The 26921-nt window shown below is 42.6% G+C and overlaps 1 protein-coding gene across 2 annotated transcripts in view; it reads left to right on the top strand.

The window, feature by feature from the left end:
- cntn3a.2 (contactin 3a, tandem duplicate 2) overlaps window positions 1–26921 on the top strand; it is a 106423-nt gene that overhangs the window by 77031 nt on the left and 2471 nt on the right. For both annotated transcript variants that reach the window (XM_017715917.2, XM_017715916.2), the window contains exons 14-22: window positions 3388–3505; window positions 6529–6687; window positions 7023–7172; window positions 7507–7577; window positions 7890–8118; window positions 9591–9700; window positions 10055–10241; window positions 11726–11838; window positions 17017–17182. In XM_017715917.2, coding sequence (XP_017571406.1) covers window positions 3388–3505; window positions 6529–6687; window positions 7023–7172; window positions 7507–7577; window positions 7890–8118; window positions 9591–9700; window positions 10055–10241; window positions 11726–11838; window positions 17017–17182 — 1303 coding nt within the window. The remainder of the gene's footprint in view (window positions 1–3387; window positions 3506–6528; window positions 6688–7022; window positions 7173–7506; window positions 7578–7889; window positions 8119–9590; window positions 9701–10054; window positions 10242–11725; window positions 11839–17016; window positions 17183–26921) is intronic.

The raw sequence follows: 26921 nt of genomic DNA, 5'->3' as shown, positions 1-26921 counted from the left end.
TGTGATATGATCAGAATAGAAAAACCTAACTCCAGTTTCACGATAAGGATGAATATCATCACATTGCCCACCTTTGACGTTCAAACGTTGTAGTTACAGATGGAGGTTAAACTCTTTAATGATGCCTTAAATCAACACCAGCTAAATGCTGTTCTTACTGTCCCTCCTGAGGATATGCTGAAATAATTCTTAAGCAACAGAAAGAAATGACGAATAAAATAACAGAACCTCGTATTCCAGTTTTACAGACCTGCCTCTGTGTTTAAGTAGAAAGTCCTTTATATCCGCGCTTAACCGTCATCTGTTGCTTTCTGATGGATCTCTAGTTCAAACTAAGAGGACTGGCACGTCTCCACTGATTGTTGTCTGTTTCGAGTTTTTGGCCGATGTCTTTCCTGCCTTGGCTCGTTTGCACAACCCGCTGGTGCTTCTGCTCTCAGTTATTTCCATCAACAAATAATTAGCCCACAAAATGTACCTTGAAACATCCTCCGTGCTTTGCCCTCGTATGACATTGTGTCAGGATCCACACCCCGCCGAGGCTTGCTGACCTGCAGAGCCTTTGCTGGACGGATGTGAAATTTCTCGGTGATGTAATGACGGTTCTCTGAAAAGATTAATTAGTGTCAAGAAAGGGGGGGAAATTGCCCTCGTGGTTCCTAACGGACGCGTCTCATCAATATTGGATCTGCACGATTACTTTGATTGGTCTTAAAACAGATTCATTTATGTCGTGTTCCCGAGTCCGTGAAGGAGCACTTCAGTTTTAAATCCTATTTACATAATGATGAAATACAGAAATTAGATAGGGGCTGAATTATGTGCATTGTGAGGCATTGTGAAAGTAAATGTGGATATAAATCATAACAAGCTGGGAATGATAAATACGGCATTTTTTGCTCGATTGCATAATTAAATTTGCTGATCAAACAGAACTAAATGGGGTAAATCATTCAACCTCTAGGCAGATACACAATAACACACACACACACACACACACACACACACACACACACACACACACACATGCACACACACACTCAGCACTGCCATGCTTAAGCTTTAACAGTGATTCTTATCCGTGATGAGATGAATTCCGTAATGTCACTCGTCCAGTGGGATTATCATTCTGAAGTTCACAGCTTAGATGAGTTCATTTCCATAATGAAACCAAATCTACTGGATAACTTACTCGTGGCTGAAAATGCACATTAACCCCTTGTTTGCAAGCCTTCGTCTCATCTTCTGCTGTTTGATTCTGTTGTATCCACTAGAGATGCGGCTCGTAATGTTAGATTTAATGAAGTTGCCTCTCGCAAGAAGCTTTAGACGGCAGTGTAATTGAATTTGTAAAGACCCTTTGACTGCCTTTGGAGATTACTGGTTAAAACATGTTAATGTTCGCATAGCATTTGTGAGTGAAGTGCAATTCAGACATTTTAAATAAAAATAACTCTTTTAACACATATTTTACATGATGAAATGCAAATTAATACACTATATTGCCAAAAGTTTTCACTCACCCATCCAAATCACTGAGTTCAGGTGTTCCAGTCTCTTCCGTGGCCACAGGTGTATAAAGCCGAGCCCCTCGGCCTGCAGACTGCTTCTACAGACATTAGTGAAAGAATGGGTCGCTCTCAGGAGCTCAGTGAGTTCCAGCGTGGTACCGTGATCGGACGCCACCTGTGCAGCAAGTCCAGTCGTGAAATTTCCTCACTACTAAATATTCCACAGTCAACTGTCAGTGGGATTATAACAAAGTGGAAGCGATTGGGAACGACAGCAACTCAGCCACGAAGTGGTCGGCCACGTAAAATGACAGAGCGGTCAGCGGATGCTGAGGGGCATAGTGCGCAGAGGTCACCGACTTTCTGCAGAGTCAATCACTACAGACCTCCAAACTTCATGTGGCCTTCAGATCAGCTCAAGAACAGCGTAGAGAGCTTCATGGAATGGGTTTCCATGGCCGAGCAGCTGCATCCAAGCCTTACATCACCAAGCGCAGTGCAAAGCGTGGAATGCAGTGGAGTAAAGCGCCGCCACTGGACTCTAGAGACGTGGACCAAATCGGCTGTCGGTCAGATGTGACCTTAACAGTGTCCGTTTTCTGTTTGTGGCAAAGTAAGAAGTAAAAACGTTCAGATGGCTCGAGCGTCTCCTACAGCTGTCAGAGTCGTTGCTTAGCAACAGCGTCTCAGTGGAGTGATAGTGTTTGTGATTTTATGGTGAAATAACAGCAGTTAGAACGACTCTCGACCAATCAGTTGTATAATGTTTAACGGCGTAGCTCCTGGTCTTTGTCTTTATTGATGTGTCATGTTTACACAGATACATAGAGAAATAGAAAGACAACAAGAAAGAAAGAAACAAACAAACAAACAAATAAACAAAGAAATAACTTTATTGATCCCAAAGGGAAATCGCAGTGTTCAGTAGGAACACATAAAATTGCACAAAAACTTCCACATACTAAGCAGAAAATACAGAATAGACATTAAAATGGAAAAAAAAGTTAAAGTATAATGAAGTCGTACATCTATTTGCATATTCACATGGCGTATACAGTAAGTCCGATTTGTTGTATCTACATGAGCGCTGGCACTGAGTGGTATGAGGACTAAAAGCACAGTAAGATATATGAACATAACTAGGAGTAGCAGCGATATTGCAGTGTAAAGTGCTAAGATTTCCTCCAGCCGCACGTAAGGCACCTGGCAGCAACCGCCAATGTCAAGTGTCACATTTATCACTGATGATTTAATTTCTCTACTCGCGTATGATCGTCAGGTGGACGATCTAGGTGGCGTTCTAATTGCAGGGCATTTGAAAGTTACCCCCGTGCCATACACACCACGTTCTCTCTCGTTATTGGATTAACGAGAGCGTTTAATTGCAGCGCGTGGACTTAGTATTCACCACATGCACTGTTGCGTATTGCAAACTCAGTTCAATCACAGCTCCCCTTTAATGTGACTAAGTTCTAATTAGAGCCCATTAGCCATTAGGTTCATTAGCTGGATCCTATGCTGTGCTGAAGAAGCTGCAGAAATGGCCACAGGGAATGTTTATCCAGGACAGACATTTCAAACATTGTAGTAAACACACTTTGGCACAGCACACCCACATTAACCGTGAAACCGGACCTGCGTTTTCTCTCCCAAACCCACACAGGAATTTACTGCTGTTTGTAGCTGTGGAGCTTTATTGTGAAGCCAAATCTGCACATATGTGCAAATTTTCAGCAGAATTGTCTTGATGTGATGTCCTGTTTTGCTGGGTCTGCTCATTAGTACCGTGTTCAGTTGAAGCATATGGAGGTAGCAGATACAGAGTGTGTTTGTAATCTGTGGGGTTCAGCAGGTGGCAATGTGTGTGTATGTGCAGAGTGCAGCTGGAGATTTAATGATACGAAACATTCAGCTGAAGCATGCCGGGAAATACGTCTGCGTCGTCGACACTGATGTGGAGAGTCTGTCTGCAGCTGCGATTTTGATTGTGAAAGGTAAAAGAAAGTTTGTTCATTTCGTGCCGTGATATGCAAACAGACAGCGCTGTGCGGAAGTCAGAAACCACCCCTTCGTTTAGATCCGTTCCACTCAGAACAGCCGTCATGCCAGTCGTACTTTTATCTACTAAAATTACACAGAAGCCTCAACAACTGCAACATTTTTCAGTATTTACTGTGTCCAGACCTTTATAGCAGATTATCCTCTTCAGCTCCTCGGGACCACCGGTGGGTCCAAACCGCACTCGGTCATGTTCTCCATAACGTTCATACTCCATAAGCTCCATTCAGAAGCTGGGCGTCGTGTGAGGCTGTAGCTCTTCTCTCCAGTCTAATAGACGGTGATGTAATTTTAAACCCTTATAATAAAAGAAGCTGAACTTTGTTTTTCTACTGAAAGTCGACCCGTTTTTCCCCAAATCTGGGCTCTAAACTATAAACAGACGGCGTCTCTTCAGTGATCTGCTCTGGAAACATCACTTTTAGAGAACAACACAAAGAGCGGCGCAGATTTTTGGACTTTAGCAGTAAATTATGAGCATGTAGTGAAATGTGGAGATCATAGAACACACGCTCTGATCATCTGAGGGGCTTTTACAAAAATTAAATAAATAAATTTAAAAATATATATTTATTTCGTGCAGTTACTGAATAATTAACCTTACGATTTGGTCACATAGATTCAGACGGACAAACCAAATTATAGCTTGGTCAATAAAAGGTTATATTCTTTTTGAGAGGCTTCCAGTTTTGCCATGCGATTTTCTGCCGACCTGTCCAGGGTGTTTCCTGCCTTAAACCCTGGGATGGGCTCCAGACCCAGAAGGATAAGCATCTTAGTGTACAGGGATATTTTTCCACACTTTCCAAAGTTCAGTCTTAGATGTTGGCTGCATTTTCTGCTTTTCATGATCCAGAAAATCCCCAAACCAAATGTATATTTATCAGCCCATAAAACCTTAATAAGCACATCTCAGGTGTCCAGTTACGCTCTTCTGGTGCAAGTTGTCTTCGCAGTAACGTCTTCTTGGCAGCCACACATCCTTTCAGACCCGGAGAGTTGAGTTCTTTTCTCATCGTGGAGCTTTAAGCTCTGTTTATTTGATGATGACGATTTTAGTGGCCTGCCAGGTCTTGCGTGGTTGTTAGGAGTCCCACTTTTTTCTGTCTCTTTTAAACATTTCCGTCATTTTTTGAGCTCCAGTTTTGGAAACCTTTGTTTTTTTTTTTTTGTTTAATTTCCTTTTTCGTGTGGATTGGTTTATACCTACCCTCCACAGAAAGGAATGGGGGGGGGGGGGGGGTGTGCATACGGCTGTAACTCACTGGTTTTGAGACATTTTTGGAAGTATAGAAGAATAGAAGAGTGAAAAGTGGCATTTCCCATAGAGGTGGAGGCTTTTGTGTAATCTAAAACTTTTCTAAAACTTTTCTGAAACTGAAAAATGAGTAAATGGTACTTAATGGCTGATTTGACTGAAAACGTAATGAATGAAACGGTGGTCTCTGACTTTTACACTTCGCTGTAATTCCTGATTTATGGAACATGTATATGAAGCACATAAGACTGTTTAATATTAATTGCAGTGTATTTAAAAAAGCTTGACCTGGATTTTCTGAATACAAAATACTCCATGATGTGTAAAACATGACATAGAGGACTAGTTTTATAGATGTGAATTAAGCCTAATTTTGGACTAACCTTTAATACCAAATCTCTTTATCATCAAAAAGCCCATTTAATGTAAGCTTCAAGTTCATTTAAGTCAGAAAAACTGGCCCATAGTGCTTCTTACTAATGTTGCAAGTTGATAGTGATGCCTGAGAAGGAATTTTTAATGAAGAATGAGATCAACATAGCACTTGATTTAGAACCGCTTAACTTGTGATCCGCTAAAAATATAGGACATATTAAAAAAAACAATACATAAGCGTTATTTCATCATTGCTGGTGTACCTAAAGAAACAGCTTTAAAGCAAACGTTTACTGGATTTTACGGATTGTCTTTCCAGGATGTTTAGGACTTGAACTGTTATAAAGAAGCAGCTCATCCCTGTAACGAAGCCGACTGCCTGAAAGTGGCTGTAAATATATTCGTTTGAATCTGGATAAGAAAAAAATGCCTTTGTATTCAGTGTTGAGCTGGAAGACGCCAGCAGTATTGTGTAATGCTGTAATGTGTTAATGTGCTAACTCATCACTTAGCACTTCATTATAATGGCTGTATAATCCACTTTTGTGAAAACGCTGCATTACCCCGGCACGCGGTGTCCGTCTTCCGCAGTGGAGAAAAGGAGAAGATCTTAGGAGAAAACATAATTAGCCGTGTTCAGTTCTGCGAGATCGGGTTTGCATGTTTGTCCTCGTGCTCTGAAGGAAAAATAATTGAATAATGAATTGATCCATGATTTTATGTTCCGTTAGTATGAGTTAATTAGAGGAACATATCAAAGCTGTTTATCCGAGAGCACTAATGAGTTTTAGAGGATCAATAGCTTTCAATTAAGATTACCCCGCCATGCTAAACATATCTGACTGTAGTTTAAAGGAGGTTTGTAACGACAGCGCCGACTTAACAGACTCTGTCCGTCTGAAACATCGTGCAGTGGCCCTGCTGCTTCGTTTAGCAGAACGTTTGAGGACTAAAAGGTTTGAGAGTCTAAAATAACGAGATGCCACTTGCACTTTATGAGTCTCCGCGCTTCATAATTGCCGCTTTACATTTATATATTTATATACTTATTTATTTAGGGAAGATAAGGAAATGAAGGAAAGGTATTTTAGCTCTTTTGGATTCAGTCCCGAACAAACTGCCCTCAAAATAGCCAGCTTTACGATCGTTCTGTAGGGGAGACAGCCTCCCCTCACGCGAAGCAGCTTAAGATGTTATAATAGCCTGTGAGATTGGCCTCGTATCTCAGAACCGGAGGGCCGTGATGGGGTAAACGCTCCGGCTCCAGGGGTTTGGCGAGATCAGACATGAATGAAGCTAACTTTGCAAATTGTCGGATTGAGTCAGGTCCCCCTGGAGCTCCGGATGGTGTAACGGTGGAGGAAATCACAGACAGCACGGCGCAGCTCTCCTGGAGGCCCGGCCAGGACAACGGCAGCCCCATCATCAGCTACATCGTCCAGACCAAGACGGCTTTCACCGTGGGCTGGCAGGCGGTGAACACAGGTAACAATGCAGGATTACCTCTGGCTACTGAAGCGAAGCGCCCATTCAGTAAGAGGCAGAAAATTGCTATAGATGGTTTTGTCTGCTTGCTTTGAGTGGATATTAGGACCCCTTAGTGTTAATGCGGAATGACTTCATCTGGAGTCCGCCAGCCGACTTTCATTTAAGATTCCTTTTTAAAATCGTTCCTCGATTAATAGAGAGAGATTCCGCATTGCTTGACATCCCGGGCTTACTGTAAACACTGGCTTAGGATGTGAGCCTGCCTTTGGCTTTGCAGTGGTGGGTAATCCGGGTCTCTCTGACTAATCCAGGGCTTGTGTGTTTGTTCTCAGTCCCTGAGGTGATTGATGGAAACACGTTGACGGCCACAGTGGTGGACCTGAATGCGTGGGTGGAGTACGAGTTCCGTGTGCTGGCCAGAAACAGCGTTGGCGTAGGGGAACCAAGCCCAGCCTCGCTCAAGACCCGAACTGAGGACGCTGGTGAGTACAGACCTTCCACTGCTAACCGTATGTGGAAGTAACCTGAAGGTGTTTCAATTCTCCAGTCATCCCATGGTCTATTTATGCGCATTCGACATTTGCGTGATCTTTTTCTTGGGCTTTCTTGGCTCTCTGAGTAAACAAAGAGTTGGCAACAGTTCCTTCAGAGGCTGCTAACAAAAGCCTTTAAGAGCAGTTGCTATGGGACCAGAGCTTTGTTTAATATGAAATTGATAATGAGGCCTAAAATAAGGAAAGGAAAGTCAGACTAGGACAAGCAGGTGGTGCATCTATGCCTCTTTTTTTCCTCCTCCTTCTATTTTCTCGCACGCAGTTCCCGATACAGCGCCGGCTAATGTTGGAGGTGGAGGAGGCTCCAAGTCGGAGTTGGTAATAACATGGGAGGTAAGTCATCTGTCTATATTACTGCTCCCTCTGTGTGAGGTAATGGTTTTGCTTAATTGAATGGAATTGAATGGGAGTGTTTATTACCCCAGTCAAAACCAAACCCATTCTCCAGCTGGGCCCTTGGGTCCTATAATGCCATTCATTTCTGCGGCAGCTTCTTATTACAAACAGGTTCGTTCGAGTTCCCGGGGGAACTGAGCATTCTCCACGAGCTATAATGAGCTCTAGATTGGCGCGGGGTGCGAACCGGACGCCGAACCTGATGTGTATGCGTTTTAATATCACTATAGTTTTGTGTTTCCCTCCCAGCCCGTGCCCGAGGAACTGCAGAATGGAGATGGTTTCGGCTACATCATTGCCATGCGGCCGTTGGGGGAACTCACGTGGACGCATGCCGTGACCTCAGCGCCGGGCCGCTATGTCTATCGGAACGAGAGCATCCCGCCCTTCTCTCCATTTAATATAAAAGTGGGCGCATACAACGTGAAAGGCCAGGGGCCCTTCAGCCCTGTCACCACAGTGTTCTCAGCAGAGGAGGGTGAGTGTGTGAGCTGCATTATTCACACACCACACAGGCTCAGAGTGGGGGTGGGTGGGATGCTACAGCTTGCTGTCTGCTGCAGATCAGCGATGCTGCTGGAGGGATCTAAGCATGATGCTTTTATTTGAAAAGTTGAAAAATTCTTTTCAGGATTAATCTGCTTTACTACATTACCTGATTGCCCATAATCAAAATTATGGGCATTAATATACAGGTTAATTCATAAAGATTCATCCGATTTCAAAGCAGCATATTCTTATAACCGTGAGGCGCCGAGGAACCAATCACGCTCCAACTGTAAGAGGGGGTCATAGAGTCTCTGACCGGCTCCTTCAGTCTGAGAGGAGCTGAGACCCCTGAGCAGAACGTTCTGCGTTCTCCACGTCAATAAGAGTGAATCCGTCAGAACTGAGCAGCGGGATTTTCATCAGCAGTGAAGCTCCAGCAGCTCAGAGCGTTCGGCGCTGGTTCCACAGCACTGGATGATCTCCGAGATCCCACTGAAAGAGCCGTGAGAGCAGCGACGCCCGACACGCTCAGTCCAGTCTGGGATGAGTCTGACTGTGGTGTTGATGTCGTCCGTCCAGCTGGAGGAGGTTCAGACTGAGACCTTGTAGAACTACATAATAAACTTTATGCTCATTTAAACCGTTTACAGCTCACTGCACTGATCTGTGATGATTTACAGGTGAAATGAATCAGTTTGAAATCAGACGAATCTTTTTGAATCTCCCTGTATAGTTGCCCCCCTTTTCCAGCTGTAGCATCTTCCACTCTTCTGGGAATGTTTTGGAGGGCATCTGTAGGAATTTGTCCCCAATCAGTCAAAAGAGCATTTGTGATGTTAGGCACTGATGTTGGATGAGAAGACCTGGCTAGCAAGTGTACAGTTGTCTAAAATCTGTAGCATTATCATGAACCTGTACAGGAACTAAGGCTGCATTTACACTGCTCCGGCGCGTCGACCCACCACAACGTATCCCATTCACTCCCAGACACCTCGCTCGAGGGCACTTCAGTCATGTCCTGTCAGCTTCCGGTCAGCCTGAGAAAGTGAAGAACAGAGCGTTTAACGCAATCATGCATGAGACAATGAGAAACACTAGTGATTTAAGATAAGTTGCTCTAATAGTCAGTTTGATAGCCGACATTCCGGAAAGGACTGACAGGAAGACGTTAGCCTGTCACCAGGCTGCGGCATTAATTGAATTCCTGTGCTGATAATATTCCTTTATGCCAATCAGCTCATATTAAGCTAAAGGATGGTCATTTATCATTTTGGCTGAGAAGCTGTTCTATCAGTCCGACTCCACCTTGTCAGCCAGGTATTGTGTTTTGAGAAAATCGCTGTCTGTGCCATTGATTATTTTTCTTTTTTCTCTCCCTTTTCTTTTTCTGACCTTTATGCTGTTTTTTTCTCTCTCCTCTTCTGTCCTCTTCTACTTCTCCTTTCTTCCCTCTGCTCTCAGAGCCCAGTGGAGTGCCGGGGGGCGTGTGGGCTCAGAGTATTTCTGCCTCTGAATTTGAAGTGAGCTGGCAGACACTCTCTGACTCTCCTGAAAGAGTTTTGGGCTATGAGGTGCGTCTGTCTGCTCTACTAAGTGGAAATGACTCTGCCTCCTGTTTTGAAATGCACCATGGGTACCGCCAGTGCCTGTCATCTCCCACATTGCACCTGTTCTTTCTCTCTGCACATAGAAACATAAAAAAGAGGCTGCCCGTGTTTAAAGGTATGCATGGAAAGCTTTCTGCACGGCAACAGGAGACAGGCAGTCACCGGTTTTAAAGCCATGGAGATCATATTCATTCATGTCACTCCGAAAAAAATAGCTGCTTATTACTGTGAATGCTTTTTGGACAGTGCGTTGATTGGCACTGCAGGGATGTTCCTGCAGGCTTTTGAGTCAGACTCTGCTCCTCTGTCTGAGCACAGGTGGTGTACTGGGAGGATGATACTAAGCCAGAGACCATGGGGAAAGTGCGAGTGCCTGCGAACCAGTACACAGTGAACATCAGCGGCCTGAAGGGATACACTCAGTATTTCTTGACAGTGAGCGCCTTCAACACGGCAGGCACCGGACCGCGCACCCCCACTATCAACGTCACCACTAAAAAGTCTCGTGAGTAGGAATCAGACACATCACCAACATTGTTGTCGTGCATGTATCAGCAGGCGACGTACAGCACTGGACAAAAGTCCGAGACCCTCCTTTAACTTCCAGGCGAATTATGTGCAAGTTTGTTTATTTTTCCCGAAGATATTTTTGAGATAATCCACTTGTATAAGGAAGAGGAAGAGTCAAAGGAGAACCGTCACCAATCAGATTAACATTTGTAAATATTTCATCTATGAGAGAGAGGAGAACATCAAGCTCCACACTTGCTTAAGATCTGAAAAAAAACACAAGTGCTTGTGTCCATCCTTCCAGTGTGAGAAGATAACTCAGCGCTGTGGGTCTGAAAGGATGTGTAGCAGCAAAGAAGCCCTTACTGAGCTACTGATAATTATGAAAACTTGGCAATAACACATTTATAGTCAGAGGTGTTTATTCTAACTCTACTCAGCAATCTGATGGAAAATCTCCATTTATATGCTCACTACAAGTAATCAGATCCAAAATTACATGCACGCCTAAAGAACCACTTAGTGTAGCCGTTACCATGACAACCAGCATCACGCGAGTCCAGTCAGAGTGAGATGAGCAGCAGTGAGCAGTGATTGTGTTTTTAACTGCTTTAAAATGACGTCAGACTCAGGAAAACGTCCTTCACACGTCCTTATTAAAGAAGGCCGAGAGGAAGACGTCGCGCTCTGAGACGCATAAGCTGGACGTCCGTCCCACCGCCGTCTTTTAAAGATCAGAGCATGAACTTCGTCTCCTCTGCAGACCAGTTTCTGCTCCGCCGTGTTGAACGGTATAAACTCTCACTGTGACGCGACGCACAAGCAGAACGGACTGAAACTTTCCGATAGGGAATGTAATCGGATACAGACGTTTACACGGATATTATTCTTCTATTTAACTGATTATTTACAGGATTACCCACCTCGATCAATCGGATAGAAACTGTATTCCAAATGGCCTCAATCAGACTAGACTGTTCCGACTGAGGTGTTTACATGGACGTATTCTATTCTGATCACGCTATTAGTCTAATTATTACCAGATTATTAAGATGCATGTAAACATGGCTAATGTAAATGATAGCATAGTGGACAACACCCCAGTCCCACCCACTGAGCACTGAAGGTTTAATTCACCCTGAAAAACTGGAAAGCTGCTCCTGTACCGGTCTATACCACCAGTTAAACACTCTCGGGCAGCACTTTTAATTACATTGTAGGTCAGAGTAGTACTCTCCTGTAATACTGTAAACATTTACAATGCATAAAATGTATTGTTTACTGTTGATACTGGCTGCAAGATGTTTTGTCAGCTGCTGTTATCCACACAGAAATTACATATCAGGGCATCTTAAATATTATATTCAGTGTTTTATAGAATTTTGGGAGATTTTTTTAGTATGTTTGGTATTTTGGTACCTTTGGTATCTAAAGGACAGCCGAGCAAATTAACTATCCTTTTGGGGCTTCTTCTCTCAGCACCAGGACAACCACCTCTGAATGTAGAGTGGAACCTGATTGGCTCTAAACTGACTGTCCACTGGGACCCTGTAGTCACCATGGAGATGGAGTCAGAGGTCACTGGGTATCAGGTAAGTTCATGGATTCTCTGTAAAGATTTTATAAAGCTCAAAGGCTGAGCTTATTCAAGGAGGGGTTTTATCTACACCCTCAGGCTGTGTCTCAAAAATGATTGCACAAATATCACACGGCGCAAGAATGATATTATTTGAGATTAAGGGGCACTGTATGATGCTTAAACATAGGATTGACTGATTGGCTGATTAAAGGATTACCCTGACATATTTCTCTGTAATCTCAACCTAATCTGGTGCCTACATTAGGTGTGGTTGTAGGGATGCATCAATGCTGTCACTGGTGTGTTGTATCGAGATGATGCTGCGCTCATTTACTCCTACTCATGAATATTTACTAATGCCAGCCTTATGATAACCATTGATACAGTGTGACGTACGCCGAGTGAACGCTGCCGCACTAATGAACAAACGCGGTGAGTGAGGCTTTGCTCATACAGAGACGTGTTGCTGACTCTGTCACAGTCGGACACAAAGTTGCTGATCACTTCAAACACTTTGCCTTGGCAGACTCCCACCAGACCTACACTGTGTGATTTTAGATTGTTTTAGACACACAATCACAGCAGCTTCCCCAGTATGGGTGGAGAAACACAGGCCAGCTAAAGAGGCAAAAAAAGTCGACATTTGCTACCAAAGCATGTCTATGCTGACTTTACTCTGAGTAGAACAGCAAGGCGTAAAGATGAATATGGTGATTTTGGCAACACTTTCTATGAATGTCGTGTCTGTAAGCATCTATAAATACATTCATAACATGTTATAATGCATTCGTAAGGCTATAAATATTCATAAAAATGCATTACATGTTATAGCCATCGCATAATACATTATAAGCGCTGTTCATAACAAATGATAAGAGCTCATAAGTTGTATTAGTCCGCTCTAAGTAAAGTGAAGCGTGCTGGACTAAAGCCTCCTCCAGGGTTCAGACTGAGGCTTCAAGTTGAAGAATTTACTGAAACACTAAAACACAATAAAGCTCATTACAGGCTTCAAATCTCAAGAGTTTAAACTAGAGCAACATCAGAGTTTCACCCAATGTGGGAAAGTCAATGTTCACCACTGTTAATGTTCACCACTGTTAATGTTCACCACTGTTAATGTTCACCACTGTTAATGTTCACCACTGTTAATGTGCACCACTGTTAATGTACACCACTGTTAATGTTCACCACTGTTAATGTTCACCACCGTTAGCCTGACACTGACTTAACACTGCATATCCAATAGAACGCCAGCAGAAATCAGCACTACTGTACTCTAGTGTAGTGTAGTGTAGTGGTACACAGTGAAGGGTTCTAGCTCTTGACGTTAGAACCAGTGAGGGAACAAATTTCAGTGACAGCACTCAAACACTGGAAATCTCAGCATGTAAATAAACTCTGTATTTGTCCTTACTTTCCAAGCTGGGACTGACGTCTTCGGCACTGGCAGTATAACCTGTCATTAACACTGTTTATAACGCACTATATTAACATTTCATAATGTGTAATAAACATAATGTGTAAGTGTAATTTGGTGTAATTCATGTGTATACATATTTATAACCATGTTTATAATGCCATATGAATGCATCATAACATGTTATACATGTGTTTATAGATGCTTACAATCGTGACATTCATAGAAAGTGTTACTGTGATTTTTTTGTAAAATAAAGGGTCCAACCATCTACATCCACGCCTGCTTTAGGTTCAGTGCGCAGTGCTAGCAGTGCTGCTCAGGTTCCCTGTACTGACAGGCTGCCTTTCACAGAGCATGGCTAGATCGTTATCATACAGTGGGAGGATATAAATCCCAGGCTTTTGTCTGTACATGATGATCTTTTCAAATGCACAGTGTGAGTCAACAACGAACAGGAATTCTGTAATCACACAACGTATGTCTGGCTGTCGAGGACATTCAGCTACAGCTCAACCAGCAAAACAAAGACTTCAGAACTCTACAAGTGAGACGTTGAGCTGTGTTATCCTCGAACGTGATTCCTGCTGTCACTGTGCTACAGAACTGCTGTTGAAAGAGACAGATGAGCATCAAAACTCTACGTACAGCTGTGTAGGAGTGTTTTTCTGAGGTGGAACAAAGCCTGCTCTTCTCCACTGCAGCGCTGCGTGATCCAAGCTGACTAATATAACGTAGCCAGGCAATGCACATTATTTAAAATCAGCTAAACTTTAATGATTTAACAGTAAACTCATTACCATATCAGTATAATTGAAATATGCACTCGTACTTGGTCTGAAAAGAAATGGTATTGATGCATCTCTAGTGTGGTGGATGACCACAGACAGTACTTTCCACATTTTCCTACACTCTGCTGACTCTGTTAGTCTGATAGTAGAAACTGTTGGGCAGTTGCCAAATTCTGCCAGTAAATATTTATTGAATGTATTTATGAATTCTCCAGGCAAACGTTTTATGCAAAATTTTGGACACCTTTCAAATTTCATACTCACTGAGCACTTTATTAGGAACACTATAGTAATACTGCTTGGGGGTAGGTCCATGCTGGTCCATGCTGGTCCATGCTGGTCCATGCTGGTTTGGTCAGTTTGCTGTAAATACAGCCTCAACTCTTCGTGGCATGAAGAACATCCACAGAATGTTGGAAACGTTCCTTTGGGATTCTGGCCCATGTTAACAGGATTGCATTATGCACTTCCTGCAGGTTTTTCAGGTGTACTTTCATGCTGGGAATCTGTTCTACAACATCCAAAGCTGTTCTACTGGATTCAGATCTGGGGCTGCATTACAGAATTATCATACAGCACCGCTACTTATTTCAAGTTAGGAAATCTTAACTTATGAAATTGAAGTCTTATGAACTGTTTTCATAGACTCCTAACTATTCCTACTACTAATACTACTGCTATTAATATTAGTAGTATAATAACTCTGCAGGTAGTTTGACCAGAGGAGGATGGGTCCCCCCTGGTGAGCCTGGTTCCTCCCAAGGTTTCTTCCTCAGCTCTGAGGGAGGTTCTCCTGGCCACCGGCGCCCCTGGCTTGCCCACCTGGAGGTTTTACATTCTTGTTAAAACTTTGTCTTTACTGGAATTCTGTGAAGCTGCTTTGTGACAACATCCGTTGTAAAAAGCACCACAAATGAATTTGATTTGATGATTTGAAGTCGACAATCAACTGTCGTGTCTGTTTCCTAGCAACTGACCGTACGCGCACAGCTGAAATATAAACACGTAATCAGGTTAGTTAGTCAGACAGTTAATGCTAGCTACCATTACTGGTGTAAAGAAAGGCAAACAAACTAAAGCATGATAAAATGAGAGTTAAGAAGATTGCTTCAGCTCCCCTGCTATTTATCAAAGTTGCCGGCTCCACGGTTTCAGTCTCCATTTCCCAAACACTTAAGCAGAGCGCACTAACGTTATTCCTCCTAATAACCACTCTGTAATACTGTATTATACCTCCTAATGACCACTCTGTAATACTGTATTATACCTCCTAATGACCACTCTGTAATACTGTATTATACCTCCTAATGACCACTCTGTAATACTGTATTATACCTCCTAATGACCACTCTGTAATACTGTATTATACCTCCTAATAACCACTCTGTAATACTGTATTATACCTCCTAATAACCACTCTGTAATACTGTATTATACCTCCTAATGACCACTCTGTAATACTGTATTATACCTCCTAATGACCACTCTGTAATACTGTATTATACCTCCTAATAACCACTCTATAATACTGTATCTGACAAGTTTTTATCAACATTAACACCCGAAGGTAATAAGAGTGACGGTGGAGATCGTGTCTGCTGTGTCTGGGACTTTTAAACGCTGTTAGAAAAAAGAAAAAAGCACCATTTTCAGTGTAGATAAATGTAGCATCATTAGTAGGTGCACAGGTGTTCCTAAGAAAGCGCTCAGTGAGTGTATTTTTCAGTTTTTTTTGACAAGATACAATGAAGAACATAACATCTGCAGCAAACTTTTTAAAAGTTAACATATTTATATATATGTAAATGCACAGTTACTTCACTGAAAAGACTGTGGCTCTGCCAGGCTGTACCGTTGGTTCAAGAATTCTTAGGCCCAACCCCATTTCTTATTTTTACCCCTACCCCTTGATTTCGAGTGTCACCTTGCTCCTCGGAACTGAGCTACAGGGCAGTGGTTGAGATCTTCCCTCTGAAATGAGCCCCTCTAATAAAAGAGCATCACTTCATTAACAGCTACTAGCGCCGCTCTGTAGGCGACCCTGCCCGTCTGCAGGGACAGCAGAGGAGGGGAAAGTTCAGCTCCTCACTGCTGGGCTTTAGTTACATTTAGGGATCATATGCCTTCAAAGAGGGGGGCAGTTATTTATTATCCCCCCCCTAATTCTATTTATGAAGCTGAAGTCAGAGATTCTCCAGAATTCCCGTTCCACCTTAAATGGAGCAGCAGTTACATTCTGGCGCTTCAGGCATCAGAACTGCTGGACTATTTAAGGTGGAACGGGAAAGTTAGCCAGATAGCTACCGAGACATCAGGATTTTTTTATGCTTGTTATGAAGAAAAACGACCAAAATCCACTGAAGCCACATTAAACTAAGATAAAATGATGGTTATTGTGATTTTAACAGAGAAAATTCTCACATTTGTGGGTTTTTTGGTCTCTTGTTCAGTCGTCTTGCCGTTTTTTCTTTCTTTTACATAACTCTGTTTGGAATGAGTCTCTGAAAAGCCTCCGTTTGAAGGGCGATGTAGCCCTAACACTTCGCCCAACCCCTATCAACAAGAGTTGGGACATGCAAAAGGGCTAAGTGGTAGGGGCAAGGGGTGAAATGGGATTGGGCCTTCGCGTTGCATTGTAAGTCACCCTAGATATCAGCATTTAAGTCAACTTAAAAAATGAAAAAAAAAATCTTGGTCAATTCAAGAATTATCAGCTGATTCCAGAGCGTGAGGAATTCTCTGACTCTTCAAACCTCCTGTTAACCATGGGCTCCTCTAAGCGGCTTGCTGAGGATTTAAAGATACTTGTGATACTTGTAGTATTACTTTTACCAGAAAGTCCAATTAGGAGTTATTTTTAAGTCAGCAGAAAACACATTTTCTGGATAAAAACCACTGGAATTTCTCGTTAAGTAGAATGGCTTGATGACTGCAATCAGAATACCAACTCTTTCTCTTTTCCCACCATCCCACCTTCTAGGTGTCTTACAGGAGGAACAGACATAGAGAAATAAACACGGTGACCACTAACCTGACTTCAGTGGAGATCGTCCTCCCTGCCGACGACGATTATACCATCCAGATCTGCGCCCTAAGTGATGGTGGAGAAGGCATCCCCACCGAGCCCATTAACATTCATAAACTGAGTAAGCTCGATTGATTATTAACTTTCCTCTGATCTTGAATTTAGCGTTGGTTGTGAATCACATTGCATATCTTAAGCATAATCAACTACAGCTACTTACAGTTTTCCAAGAGAATGTCAGACCTGAATGGCAGGTTCCAGGTACCAATCTAGTTCTACACTAACCGGGGAATTCCACTGATTTTGGCTGCGTTATGTCTGCATTGTTCAATTTTGTAGATGTATAAAAAAAATCTTTATAGTTTTATAGAAAACTACCAAATCTGAATTGATCACAGTGGTGTTGGCAGGCATGAATGAATTTAATCTTGCTTTAATCTAGTGGGCTTGTAATTCAATCTACTATCATAGATTGGTTTTATCATTACAGTCTCAATGTTTGGATTGATCTGCATGAGTACGCAGGGATTTTCCATATGACTTTTGAATATAATAGTTTGTATAAGCCTGCATGGTTTACAAATTCTGTGTGGTAAAGAGAAAAAGTGCATGGCGCAAATAAAACTTCCCCATTGTGGCTATAATAATAATAATAATAATAAAAATAATAATAATAATAATAATAATAATAATAGCATGTTGCTTTTATTTAACACTTTTGGTTAGGGCTACTGCAGCTGTGATAACTTGGTGACTTTTAGCTATGCTAAAGCTTTACAGACTAATAAATATACAGAGACATGGTAAATAAAAGGGTGTTGCATTTTCATGGCAAAGTTTTGGTTAAAAAAAAACCCTTGAAAATGATCTTATAACATGGCCTATATGTTTTCTAACTGATTTCACTGATGCAATGTAACACTTAAATAGTGCAAGTAATTCACTGTTTAATAAATGGTTCAAATGCAGTTTATAAGCCTAAATATAGGCTCATAAACATTAGCAGGACAGGCTCATAAAACTGTTATGTTGAACCATTTTTTGGAAAATCCCTGTAGAGCACTCTTCATTGGAAAGTATAAGAGATATGTCTAATCTTTGGCTGAACATACGCTGCTCAGATCAGAACGTTTACATCTGTGTATATATATATATATATATATATATATATATATATATATATATATACACTGTGTCCTCCGGGCTGAAGACCACTCAGCTTGTTATCAGTGCTCAGTTCTAAAGCCAGTATTCATGATGGTTTAGGGGGCATTAGTGCTCATGGCCTGGGTGACGTGTTCATCTGTGGAGGCGCCATTAAAGCTGAATGATATAAACATGTTTTATCAACATCTGCTGCCGTCCAGACGACGTCTTTTTCAGGGAAGGTCTTGATTATTTCAGCAAGACGATGTCAAACCACATTCTGCATGTATTACAGCAGCACTGCTCCGTATTAAAAGAGTCCAGGTGCTAAACTGACCTGCCTGCAGTCCAGACCGGTCACCACTGAAAACATTTGGCACATTATGAAATGAAAAATACAACAAAAGAGCCCCTGAAACTGCTGAGCAGCTGAAATCCTGTATCAAGAATGAGAAAGAATGAGAAAACTACAGCAGCATCTCCTCAGTTCCCAAACACTTAGAGTGCTGTTAAAGAGGAGGAGATGAAACTCAGCGGTAAACAGACCCGTCCCGACTTTTTTGGAGTGTGCTGTTGGCATCAAATTCAAAACGGACATATATTTTTCATAAAACAATAAAATTTTTCAGTTTCAACATTTGATTTGTTGCCTTTGCACTATTGTCAATGAAATGTAGGGTTTAAATGATTTGCACATCATTGAAATTTGTTTTTATTTACTTTTACATCTAACTTTATTGGAAATGGGATTATAATACACAGTTGCTGTTTATTTGCTGAATTTTCGCAAACAAGGGGAAAAAAAGCAAAATACGCTGTAGGCCACACTATATAGTTAGGTTTTATTTTTTTTCCAATACGTTACGCTCAGCAAATAATTAGAAATTGTTCACTAAAAATGCCATATTTAAGTTCTAGAGATGTGTGGGAACAAAATGTGTGATGTAACCAGAGGTGTTCAAACTTCTACATGCAGCTGCATATAGCGTTTGTTTATTCTGTCCTCTGTACGCTTTCTTACTTTAGTGTTTGTAAACGCCCGAGCCTCCTCAACAACAAACCTTCGCCTACACTTTTCCTCTGGCGGCTACTGTCTGCATCGTACCAGCTGCATCGCAGCGTGTAGTATAAAAGATGCATGGCATCAAAGGGATATTAAACATAAATACCAAGTACATCTAAAGTAAGCAAAGTAAGATTAACCTCATAATGGGATTTTCTCCGTCCCCTGAGTAATAAGAGCAGGTGTGGATTCCAGCACATCCATCCTCGGAAAAAAACTGCGGCTCTCAGCACGTAATGCGGCTCTCTAAATGAGCGCTCACTGATTTGAGATGTCCTCCTCGGAGCCTGCAGTGTACACCTTGTATCCTCCGCTGGGCTAAGCAGTGTGATCTTTATTAACTATCCTTAGCTCTTGTCATCTATCTCTGCCTGTTCATCTCGGCTCCCTCCTGAATACAGCGGTACAGGCAGACGAAACTGCAGGGGAGAACAGTTCTGCACGGCGGATTATTCGCATTTTTCATCCTCTTAGACTGCCACGTCCACTTTTCATGAAAAAGTAAATCTGTGAGGTTTGGTTTTTTCAGTGCTGTTGGCAAAGAATATCAGCAGTGTTTAAAAAAGAAACTGGAGAAATATTTTAGGCTGCTTTCTCAGATGGAGCTGCTCACTGAAGAAATGATTCACACAGACCTAAATGTGGTATTTTTTACTCCAGGTTTTTTGGCTGGGAAACCTAAACTAAGCATTCATTTTGATATTTCAGTGTCGAAGTCTGTTTTGTGAAAGCGGAGGCTTGGGCTCCCCAGTGGGGCAACCGTCTAAGCGTTGGCCGTGTCATCAGGAGATGGCGAGTTCGATCCCTGGTGATGCTGCAGAGTCCAAGAGCACAATTGGCCTCGCTCTCTCTGGGTGGGTAGGATGGCCCCCCGTCTCCCCCCATCTACAGAGACATTAGCATATTGTTAACTGTTATTTATGCTTGTTATGTAGAAAGCGACCATAATCCATTGAAACGATATTATACTAAGATAATACAATGGTTATTGTAATGTGTGGGTTTCTTTGGTCTTGTTTGGTCTCTTGTTCTCCGTCTTGCCGGTTTTTCTGTTTTTCTCATATCTCTCTGATTGGGAGTCTCTGAAAAACGTCCGTTTGGGGGGGTCATGTAGCCCCAACACTTTGCCCCACCCCTCCATCTCAACAAGAACCGGGTCACCCCACACCCTAGACGTGAACGCTCAATACAGAGGGCTAAGGACTCAGTTGTAGGGGCGAGGGGTGAAATGGGATTGGGTCCAAGTCTTGCTGTGAAAACAGCAAAGACTAATTAACGTCTAATTAACAAAACCACCATCCACTATCGTGAAAAATTAAATAACAAAATACTAATAGCTACTTACATCAGAACTGAGAGCACATCTTTACTGCGTACTGTAAGTCTGAACAACAGCACACAGTGTCACTGACGCGAAGCACCAGAAGCTCTTTGACTGCTGACGGTGCCCCCTTGTGGAAAAGTTGTAGCCTGAAAAATGTGAGTTCCATAAGGTGCTTCAGTCAAGATTCCCTGAACAGCCTTTTCTATTCAGGTTTGTGGTCTGGGTATAAACGTGAATATGAATTTCCTTAAAAAGCCCCTTGATGATGATGCAGAATTGTTGTAACAGTATTACTGCTTCATACATTTCACCATACAGTCTATGCAGTTTGCTCACAGCACAGAGTGAGAACATTTATCACATTTTAAGCATTTTTACTGGTTAGCAGGGCTGTAAAGTAAATTGTATTTTTACAGTTATATGTGATAAACACATCATTATGAAATTATTAACCAATTATTAAAGTATTACTAACTATAGTAACTTAACCATTCGGCTAAACATCAATTCCTGAATTGCAAGCCTGTAATTCCGTCGGCGGTCACAACAAACATAGTTGTAGTTTTGAGCTGTGCAAATGGGCAATTTGTAACTGGCTGTTAAGCTGAATGGTTAAGTCACTCTCCCTTTGGAGAGATGTAGCCCAGCACAAAGAAGCAGCTGTTGAGCTTCTAATGCTCTGTTCCACCAGTATAATTGCCCCACTTTGGCCCCTGCACATGTAATGTCACTGCAGCTCTTCAGGATGTATTTATGTATTTATTAAGGATTATAATTTATTTCATAAACTCATATCGCAATAATAATAAAGAATGTGATGTATGATGTATGCCTGGTAAACGGTACTAAACAGTAAATTCTCTGTTCATATACTGGCACCTAGAATGGTTTACAACATATTCAGTCTCCCAGGCTAACCTGTTATATATTATGCTATCTAACTTGATAATCTGGCTGTGTACGGCACGAGCAAACGTATCACACATGTTCTCCAATTTCAGCAAATTGTTCCAGGACCAAGAGGCATAGATATAAAGAGAACATTTCCCAGATTCCAATCTCATTTTGGAAAGGAACATGAAGTAATGAAGGCTGTAGTCTCACTAAGATCTCACAGGGAGAGAACTAAGGTATGAGGGTGAATGCCCTTCAGTTGCTTTGGGAAATTAAAATGCAGCACTTTTTCGATCCCCTGTGTGAGAAAGAGACCCAGATAACCTTATTGTAAAGTTGGTGCGATGGTTCTGAGTGATGAATAACCCCTGTGTGGTGTTCAGGTTTGTGGGACGCATTTTGAATGTTTACCAAAATAAAAAAATGATGCGATTTATTATTATTTCGACCTCAGATTCATTTTCAGGGTCTTCACTCTGTTCACCCCCACACACACTTATAATACACATGTGGTGCTGGATCTGTGGGGAGTAAAGTGTGGAGGTGTGGAGGTGCTGTGCTGTTAGTGTGTGTGTGTATGTGTGTGGACAACATGGACAGGCTGCTGACTGGCTACAGCTGCTAAAGTAGAACCCTACGCTGGCCACTTGTGATATTTCAAACATCTGGTATTTTTATGTTAATTTTTATGGCTGTATTGATTTGGGATAAACAAAACCGTGATGGGTTCACCAGACCACTGAGTAACAAACACATCAACACCACACAAGGGTTAATGTATTGTCCACATTGTCACGATTGGCTCCTCCCATCCTGTCCATGTGCTCATGTTTTGGTTTTGTAACTCCGCCCCTGATTGTTTTCACCTGTCCCTCATTGTTCTGTGTATTTAAGCCCTGTGTTTGCCCTTTGTTTTCGCTGGTCGTTGTATGCTTGTTTGCTGTAACCAGCTGTTTATCATGTCCTACCCTCAATCTGTTCGTGTTGGCTCTTTGACCCTGGACCGTTATGACCCTGATTCTGGATTTGCCCTCAATAAAAGTCGCTTACCTCCGCACTTGCGTCCGCTACCTCGCTCCCCGTTACACACATCTGTTAACACATCAGCGTGATTAATAGAACCTGCTGTGAAACTTCACTAATGTCACTTACGTGTGAGTTTTTATTCCTCTCAATTTAGACTCATATGAAGTTATGCACAGGGACGGTTTTAATTCATGTTCTACTCAAGAAAACTATGAAAGCCTTCCCAGTTAGTAATGCAGAACCAAGTAAACATCAGCTTTTCGACGTTTAACAGTTTTGGACTGCATTGAAAACATTTCACCAGTACGCCTTGTAAGGTTTACAGGCACGAAAGTGAAATCGGACTTTTAAATTAATGTATATGACATGAAAGTGCAGGCTGCATGTTCAGTGTGCCTGTATTATCGTTAAAATAGCGCATTGCGTAATAAGCACTCCAATAAAACGTTCAAATTTATGACTTGCTGAATATTCAAGCGCTTCTCACAGAACTAATATAAGACAAAAGTGATTAATGTCGACTTCATGCTGAAGGTATTTCTGGATACGTGTTGTTGCAGAAGATACTGCCCGCTATCTTAGTGCTTCAGGATGAGCTCATGTACTGGATGGATGAATTTAGAGTGAAATAAAGTGGTGTAGACGTTTTTTGGCCACTTGGACTCTGCACTAAGACTGACTGCGTAACCTTTTCACCATCTTGCTTTGCCAAGAATTTGCCACGGCCACTTCCAGTGGTTGGTTTTTGAGAGGTTTCTGACTCGGTAGCTTATTTTAATTTTAAATGAGAGATGATCTTGGCCATTCCAAAAAATGTCCACTTTATTCCCACCCCCAAGACAAACTGCTGGGTTGTCTTGGCAGTGCATTTTGGCAACGCATGGGCCAGTGATGAAATGTTTTTGTCCAGGAACATATTTGGAGCTTTCGTTTTTTGGTATTCAATCAGTACCGTGTACAAATAATTCCAGAGGCTGTTGTCTATGCACAAGACATTTTGCAGATGGGGTCATGTCCTCTGTTACCATCCTTTGGGTAGAGAGTTATTTTGTGTTTAAAAATCAGACCCAGCAGTGCTGCTGGAGTTTTAAACACTGTGTCCACTCACTGTCCACTCTAGTAGACACTCCTACCTTGTCGGTCCACCTTGTAGGTGTAAAGTCAGAGACGACAGCTCATCTGCTGCCGTGTTAGTCATCAGTTAGACAGAGTGCTGCCCGTATACACAGCGTGCTGCCCGTATACACAGCGTGGTGCCCGTATACACAGCGTGCTGCCCGTATACACAGCGTGCTGCCCGTATACACGGCGTGCTGCCCGTATAGACAGCGTGCTGCCCGTATACACAGCGTGCTGCCCGTATACACGGCGTGCTGCCCGTATAGACGGCGTGCTGCCCGTATAGACGGCGTGCTGCCCGTATAGACGGCGTGCTGCCCGTATAGACGGCGTGCTGCCCGTATACACGGCGTGCTGCCCGTATAGACGGCGTGCTGCCCGTATACACGGCGTGCTGCCCGTATACACGGCGTGCTGCCCGTATAGACGGCGTGCTGCCCGTATAGACGGCGTGCTGCCCGTATAGACGGCGTGCTGCCCGTATACACAGCGTGCTGCCCGTATAGACGGCGTGCTGCCCGTATACACAGCGTGCTGCCCGTATAGACAGCGTGCTGCCCGTATACACAGCGTGCTGCCCGTATAGACGGCGTGCTGCCCGTATAGACGGCGTGCTGCCCGTATAGACGGCGTGCTGCCCGTATACACAGCGTGCTGCCCGTATACACAGCGTGCTGCCCGTATAGACAGCGTGCTGCCCGTATACACAGCGTGCTGCCCGTATAGACGGCGTGCTGCCCGTATAGACAGCGTGCTGCCCGTATACACAGCGTGCTGCCCGTATAGACGGCGTGCTGCCCGTATAGACGGCGTGCTGCCCGTATAGACAGCGTGCTGCCCGTATAGACGGCGTGCTGCCCGTATACACAGCGTGCTGCCCGTATACACAGCGTGCTGCCCGTATAGACAGCGTGCTGCCCGTATACACAGCATACTGCCCGTATACACAGCGTGCTGCCCGTATAGACAGCATGCTGCCCGTATACACAGCGTGCTGCACGTCTGTCTGTCTGTCTGTCTGCCTGTCTATCTATCTATCTGTCTGTCTGTCTGTCTGTCTGTCTGTCTATCTGTCTGTCTATCTATCTATCTATCTATCTGTCTGTCTGTCTGCCTGCCTGCCTGTCTGTCTGTCTGTCTGTCTATCTATCTATCTATCTATCTATCTATGTATCTATCTGTCTGTCTGTCTGTCTGTCTGTCTGTCTGTCTGCACTGTACAGTGCAGTTGATAAAGTGGACAGTGAGCGCAGAAACGCGTCTATATGGAACATGTACCTAAATATCCAAACTATTCATGACAAGAAAAGTGCCATTACTGTGTTTACTCCAAAACCACCATCATTCCAAACTGTTCCAAGCAGTGATTTCCAGGAAGCGAGATCACACACCATCTGCAGCTTTAATACCAAGCTCTACAGAACTTTTACAGGATTTGCAGAGTTCCTTCTGGGCCACAGTTCCACAGAGCACCTTTTCTCTTCTAACACTCCAGATTCAGCTCAGGAACGCTTCGCTAATTAGCCGGTGAGATTAATCTGATGTGTTTAATGAGGCAGAGGTCTAAACTTTATCTGGAACCCAATTTTCAATGTGGTCCAGTATTTGTATTACAAAATATAATAATAATGTGTTTTAATACTGTTTCAAAACCAACATTAGTAATAAGAAGACAGCCAGGACAATTTCTGCTCAGCAGTATTGATGCTGCAGATCAATCAGAAGTTCTGTCATTTTGGCTGAGAGGGAACTGAGCCTCAGTATCGTGCAGGAGTCAGAGATTTTTCTACACAGAAGCATCAACAATGAAATATAAAATCATTTTTTTTAATTTTCCATCATTTAGTGTGTCCGCCCTTTGCCTTTATCACAGTCGACCATAGTTTTCAGATGATTTGCTTTCAGATTTTTTAAAAGAAATACACTGGTATGTTTTTCCACACCTCCGAAGTTCAGTCTTAGAAATTGGTTGCATTTTCTGCTTTTCATGATCCAAGCAATTCTTTTTGCGTATTCCCTTTAGCTACAGTAGCTACACATTGTTTCAGACCCGTAGTGTTGCGTTGTCTGCTCACGGTGTAAGAAACACCTGTGGAATTTTTCATTATTTTATCTTTTAATATATTTTTTTAATTCTAGTTTTGGAAACTTCTGTTTTTTTACTTTGACTTTTCCGTTTCCATATGCAAATTGATTATTTTATATCTAATCACCTCAGGAATATCTCCTTTAGCTATTTAGAACCATATGATGAGACATTTACAAGCCAGCTAAGGTGAGTTTGGGTGGTCGCTCACGTGAATATTGGTGTCTTTGAACAGTAAAACAATGTCAGTGACACTTTCGGCAACATTTCATTGGGAGGACACGCACAGGTGTGACGCATTGCTTGATGAACGTGTTAGAATCAAGAGTTACAGTGGTGGTAGGGTCCAAATGTAAAGAGTGGACTAATTAAATACGGATAGATTTGTTATTATATGTAGTTGTTGTTTCTTTTTTTTCTGATACTGAAAAACAAACAAACAAGTCTTAATGACTGTTTTCACTGGAAATTCATTGAAGGACTTGTACAGTGCCGTAGAGGCTTGTTTAGCAGAGGATCTTAAATTGAAAAACATTTTGTCATCTTGTGCTGGGCTGGTGGCAGTGGTCACAAAAGTTGCTGGACATTGGAGCCATTCCATCAGTTTCTGACAACAAGATAAATAACGTTAAAGGAATCTTTTTATCCTGCGTCCACACCGCTGGCGATGAAAACGACAAGCCAGCCGGAAGTCATTCGTTTTGAACGAGAGCCAGCGACACTCAACAGTGAGCAGCACTGTGACCACGAACAATCTGAGCAACGAGACATCCAGCTCTGCTCCACTTTATGCAAATTAGCAGTGAATTTGACGGTTATAGCCAATCAGAAAAGATGTTCGTACATCCCGTGGAAAACGCTGCACTGACCTCGGTTCCCACTGAAGAACCTGGTCACAGTTGAGTGTGGTTTACTGTGCTGTTTATATTTAGGGATCTCGTTAAAAATGAGTTGTGGTAGAAGAAAGTGTCAATGATCTTGGCAGTGATGATGACCATAGCAATGACATTTAGGTGAAGTGACAGCTGTTGTTGGAATGAAACCTCATATCTCCAAAACGGGAACTTTACAGGAGAAGGAAAAAACCTACTCTGCTTTTAATGCAAGTCAATGGAACCAGACGTCTTTCCAAGTCATTTTGGGCCGTTTCTTTTGGTCCATTCGTCATGAAACTTACACACAATGTAAAGGACAGCAGGCGT

Source organism: Pygocentrus nattereri, chromosome 9, assembly GCF_015220715.1.
Source record: "Pygocentrus nattereri isolate fPygNat1 chromosome 9, fPygNat1.pri, whole genome shotgun sequence".
Taxonomy (NCBI): Eukaryota; Metazoa; Chordata; class Actinopteri; order Characiformes; family Serrasalmidae; genus Pygocentrus; species Pygocentrus nattereri.
Note: the sequence above shows the minus strand (reverse complement) of the source record. Positions and strands in the feature narration are given on the sequence as shown.